The sequence below is a fragment of the Pundamilia nyererei genome, unplaced genomic scaffold (assembly GCF_000239375.1).
Source record: "Pundamilia nyererei isolate P.nyererei 1_Seehausen unplaced genomic scaffold, PunNye1.0 scaffold00003, whole genome shotgun sequence".
NCBI classification, from domain to species: Eukaryota; Metazoa; Chordata; class Actinopteri; order Cichliformes; family Cichlidae; genus Pundamilia; species Pundamilia nyererei.
The window spans coordinates 634,798-640,646 of record NW_005187404.1 but is presented as its reverse complement, the minus strand read 5'-3'; the positions used below and the strand labels follow the sequence as shown (position 1 = coordinate 640,646).

Genomic DNA, 5,849 nt, shown 5'->3' with positions numbered 1-5,849 from the left:
CCCCAAAAACCATCTGTTCTGGGATAGGTGTGTTTGTGGCTTTTCATCAATGTTCTAATTTTACCCTATGGATATACGATTATGTTTTTAAAATTGCCTGTGAAATGTCAGTGTTTTCGCTAAGAGACTACCCACCTTGAACAAAATGGCTCGTCTAATGTCACTTTTTCTACCTACTGAGTTTCTAGCAGGTGTGGCTGTATTGCTTTTATCAAACCTGCCTTATCGGCTAATTTTCTTAGTCGTCTTTTACTGCCCCCAAACCATTTATCATCCATTTAGATCCGTCAGATGCAATTTAAATATACGCGATTGCTTGTTTTAACTTCCTATTCTTCTGGGCAAATGCATCCCTGCTATTTTGCTCGTTCCACCGTGGCAGTATTCATTTATGGCTGTGTGTGATTTAACTTGGGCCCTGCATGAGATCCAGTTTTATGCCATTACTGTGGGTTTTTATTGCAGCAGAGACTCTTTGTAAAAAGCACAGCGAAAGACTGGAGAAGAATACCTGAGCCACCAGAAAGAAGAGCCATGAATTTAAATGACTTTGTGGTGCTTCCTAACAACAAGGCCAAATCTGTCAAGCTCAATGCCAGGTAAGATGAGATAAGATCAATGATGTGATTTAAGGCATTCGGTAGAAGCCCATTATTGTTCCTTGGCTCCCATCCTATTTTCATCTGTAACCATTCAAATTCTATCCAGAGAATCGCTATTTCACAAAATGGACTTTCAAGCAAGGTAACTGTTGTGAGGTGGTGCCTGTGTTTCTTGGTAGACTCTATTCTTTTTTTTTTTGCTCTGTTTTTTACTAATATTGCTCAATACTCCTACTCTAGTTTCTCATTTGCCAACCGGTAATTGAATAAATTACTTGAATAAATTAATGCCTGACTTGGTGATGCCCTGATCCAGTAACTAATTGATTGCATGTATTGATTATTCAGAGATCTGCTAGTGGTGAAAATAAATTGAAGTTATTGATGAAAGCCTTGCTCTCCAATCTGATGGAGGAGGCCCTTTGTATGATTGATTGTTGTTAATTGATTGCTTATATGTGGGTGTGTTTGTGTTAACATAGGAACTTGCAAGAATTGCAAATGGAGACCACGACTCTGGCCAGTGAGAGCAGGGAGATAGAGGAGAAACTGCAACGGCTGAAAGACAGCATCAGTAAAGAGAAGGCGGAAAGAGGGTGAGTATTAATGTTACAGTCTGTATCCTAGAAGAGCAGTGATTTGGAGAAATCGAAAAGTGAAAATGCAAGTGAGACGCCAGGGAAAACACAGGAGAGGTCGAGAGAGGGGAACGGAAGATAGTGTAGTGAATAAGCATGAGCTGTAGCACAAAACACAGAAGAGGGAATTTTGTTTTCCTGAATCAAGTTTCAGCTTACTGAAGAGAGACTTCTCCTTATGTTGTCTGTGGGGTATTTTCTTTACTTGACATTGTTTTTTTTCTGGGTGTTTTCAGCTGTTTAGATAAAGGTGAATAAATAAATAAATAACTATGGGAAACCACATGAACAACCTTCATTCATAATCGCATTTAGCAATTTAACACATTATTGTAACAAGTACTACGGCAGCCTGGTTCCATTCACATTTAGTCTTGAAAAGTCCTCTAGCCATATTATTAGGTACAAATATGGCCCACACTATTACGAATGTTGCAGAAGTAGTTGAGACTCGTAAAACTAGATCATGGTTTACAGTTTGGAATTGGAATGGGAATGCCACCCAGTGTGGTTTTCTGCAGCTGTATCCCATCTGCTTCAAGGTCCTATGTGTTATGTGTTCAGAGATGCTGTTCCGCATACTTTAGTTGTAACAAGTGGTTATTTGAGTTCATCCCATCAGATCAAAGCAGTCTAGTCATTCTGCTTGGACCTCTGACATCAACAAGGAATTTTTTCCCAGCGAACTGCTGCCAATTGGATATTTTCTCTTTTTTTGGACAATTCTTTGTAAACCCCGAAAATGGATGTGTGGGAAAATCCCAGTTACTTAAAGCATCTCTTTTCCTCATTCTCATGCTCAGTTTGAACTTCAACAGGTTGTCTTGACCATATCTACATGCTTAAATGATTAGATTGCATTATTTGCATTAACAAGTAGTTCAAAAGGTATACATAAAAAAGAGGACTGAGTATTTTTCACATACTATTATTTACTCATATAACTGAAAATATTTTTTTTCTTTTCTTTCTAACAAAGTGACCAGTAGCACAACGAAACCTTAAGTAAAACACAGACAAAACATCAATAAAATCTCCTGTCAGCTATGTGGATATGAAACAGCTATATATCAAAGATGGTGCTAAATTTATTTGGCGAAATAGCTTTCAGTACATAACTTAGGTGTATGTACTGAAAATGTTAGATGAGTTTGAATCTCAGTGACCTTGACCTAAAGCTTTTGGAATTGACACCATAGGTGTATCCACTAGTAGGCTGAGGGGTAGCACTGGTGGATGCCAGTATTTTATTTTTGGGATGGCAACTTTCTTAACTTATATTGGGTAAGATTTAAAGAGTCAGGATGAGGGCACAAAGGGAATGCAGAGATTAGATAGTGAAATGGTTGGAGCATATGTGAAAAATGCACCAGTTCAACTCGACTGCATGTCATTCCCCTGCACTTTTTCCCACACTTGCTGTCTATCTCCACTGCCACTATGCAATAAAAGCAAAAGTGTAAAAATGTCAAAATGTCACAAGAAAGCATCCTGAAAAAATGGAAGAGGGAAACTAGAAAAAGGGGAATAAATATAGCAACTTCGTAGACACAGCAGGTGACTAATGGAGAGACATGAGGTAGTGCAAGAGGCAGAGAAGTTGCAGCAGCTGTAAAAGAGCAGGCAACACAGAAAGTAGAGACACTGAGTAATAGAGACAGATAGAGGTAGACACCAAATGAGAGAGTGGGAGGTCTGCGACTTCTCTAACTATAAAGGTCAAGAAAAGGTTGCTATGGAAGGAATAAAGAAGCAGTCAGGGAACTGAAAAAGCCAGTCATAGATGAAGTTAGCCCATGCCCATGCAAAAGGTCAGTGGAGCAACCTTTGCTGGTTCACATTCCCGACATCAGAGAGACGATGCACAAGACATAAGAATGAGCAACAGTAAAATGAAGGAGAAAAAAATACAGTGGGAACATTTTTGATGTTAAAATTAGCTTTGAAAGAGATAAATCACTGGCCATTAGCCCCATTTATATTTTCGCCTTACTTTGATTATAATCAAAGTCCTGATGTTGTCTGTCCTTGATGGATTTATCTTGATGGGATGTTGTTGAACCCATTATTTATGTAATATTTTTAGTTAGGTCTATATTTGTTTCCACCATGTCATTAACTGTCACAACTACTTAGATTAACTGAAAGTGGATATAGAGAGTCACCGGCAGCATATACAACGCTATTGGCACCCTTTCATTTCTTTCTATAAATACGTTTCTTATATTCTTATTTAATTTTAATTGGACAGGGCAGTGAGAAAGTGGTAACAGTGAAAAAGAACTTCAGTGTCTCTGAAAATCACTCTTTAAAGAGATGGAAGCAGCTGCCTGCTAGTCAGAAATGCTAAGTTATTATCTGTCATGTTAAAAGAAAAAAAAAAGAGCTCCAAAATATCAGGTTTATATAGATGATAATTAAATATATTTTGTTTGAGGTTTTTTGTTTATAGGGTTTAATTTTCAGTATTGGTTTACCAAAGTCACAGTCTCTCTTAAAAATGAGATGTAAGTGTACAGTTGTATTCCCATCGAAGGCAACTCGGATCTCGCTAGACACAGGAAATCACAATTTTTGGCTAAAAAGTCCTCCAACAAAGAAAGAGATAAAAGCAGAGTCAACATTGGTCTGGGCTTTTAAGATCGAGAGCCCTGTGAGCTGCTAAAAGGCTTCAGTTTGACTATTTTTGTTTTGCTTCACTTTGTTTTGGTGTGAGATTCTTCTCTAGTGCAACATCCATTGGTTCTGAATGTTGCATAATACCTTTAAACATTTAAAACCTAAATATTCTAGATTTTTTATTTACCAAAAATCCAGCTGAGTTTGGTTATAATGTTATTCATGTGTTCTTGACAACGAGACCTTTGTAGTCACACAAACACCTTTAAATTATATATACTGTACATACCTGGCTCATTATTGTGAGCCATTCCTACTTTTATGAACAGAAAATTAATTTATAGCCTGAAAACAAACACTGGATATTAATGAGATGTTCATTAATACCTCTCAGTTGTGTTACCTATGTATAGTTATGGAGAACCGTGTAATATTATTAGTATATTATACAGCTCAGGGAAAGCCCTAGTGAGAGCAAAATATGGATTTTATGCACTGAATCCTTTAAATAATATCCACTCAAAAACTATAAACACACACACACATGTGAAAATACACTTAAAAAGCAGCAGAGCTAATTACACTATCAGTGATTAAGAGTATGGCGAGAGGCACTCATTTCTCATGATGGATTGCTATTGGTTTGATTCATACATCACCACCTGGAAGTGCAACGTGTTTATCGCTTCAGGAAAGGTGTTGCATGGTTTTTTTTTTGTTTTTTTTTTCTTACTGGAAGTCTAGGTCTAATTAAGAAGCTATCAGTATGGGAAGAGGGCCCTCTTGCCCAGGCTTTTCAAATGATAAGCACATAAACACAGTGTTTTCTGTCAGGCTGAAATACTGCAACATTTACCACTCCACCAGCCCTAGGATACAACAAGATGTGCGAGCGTCAGCTTGTGTGTGTTTCTGATACCTGGCCGGCTATAAATAATGTTATTCATGTGTTTCAACACTGTGGATTACAGACTTTTCTCTTTCTTTTATCCCTTTCTTTTTTCTTGTTTTTTTTTGTACTTTCTGGTTTGTGTTCCTTAATCAGACACACAACTGTGCCACAAAAATTCTGTTCAAGCTCTGTGCTTCTGACATATTACAGCATACTCTATAAGTAAGTTCAGAAAGATTTTTGATTTGTGTGTGAGCAAGCTGTAAAAAAGTACATGAAGTAAGAGGTTGTTTATAGTATGGGGAATAGTGTGAAGGTAGGAGAGCAACTGCTTGCCTAACTATAGTGTGAAAATGAATAGTTTATTCTGGGTGTCTTTGTTTAGAGGTATCTCATGATCTCTTTAAAAAGCATAATATTCAGACATATTTTCTAATTTTAATTTAGATCGGAAGTAGTTAATTTTCAGAAAGACCACTGATGATTAGCAATTATTTGCAGTGTGTTGTCCTTGTGCAGGGGTTTCATTAAGCAGTTTTCTCTGTGCTGACTCCTGTTGTTAGAGTAAAACACCTTTGTTCTGATCACCTTTGGCTTTTGTATACTGGAAACGATGGGAAGCAAGAACTCTGCCACTTAGGATCAGTTAGAAAGTTAATTTTCTTACCATATATTGGTCACAGAACCCAGGTTCCTTGATGCACTGTATAAGGTTGTCATGATACTAGCATTTCAAACTCAATAACGATACCTAAGAAAATGCTTCATACCATTTTGATACTATGGAGAAAAAAAGTAGTAATAAAATAAAATAAAAGAAATATAAATCCTGGCCCATGTAAATGTATTCACCTACAGGTCTGTTTGTTTTCTGTGCTTCTCATGACTTGGCACCATATTTCATTGCTGATCAAACAGAGTTAGTAAGGTAGACTCCCACTGTTTCTGTCCTGTGGCTGGTAGACTTTTCTGAGCTTCAGTCTGGGTTATAAGAGAAACATAACATTTTTTTAATAATAATGGATTGCATTTATATAGCGCTTTTCTGGACCCCTCAAAGCGCTTTACAATACCACTATTCAGTCACTCTCACATTCA

The 5,849-nt window shown here is 37.2% G+C and overlaps 1 protein-coding gene across 5 annotated transcripts in view; it reads left to right on the top strand.

Moving 5' to 3' along the window:
- The window catches only part of zbbx (zinc finger, B-box domain containing), a 69,945-nt gene that overhangs the window by 1,363 nt on the left and 62,733 nt on the right, over positions 1-5,849 (top strand). For all 5 annotated transcript variants that reach the window (XM_005720544.2, XM_013910677.1, XM_013910675.1 and 2 more), the window contains exons 2-3: positions 466-599; positions 1,085-1,198. In XM_005720544.2, coding sequence (XP_005720601.2) covers positions 535-599; positions 1,085-1,198 — 179 coding nt within the window. In that variant the 5' untranslated portion in view covers positions 466-534. The remainder of the gene's footprint in view (positions 1-465; positions 600-1,084; positions 1,199-5,849) is intronic.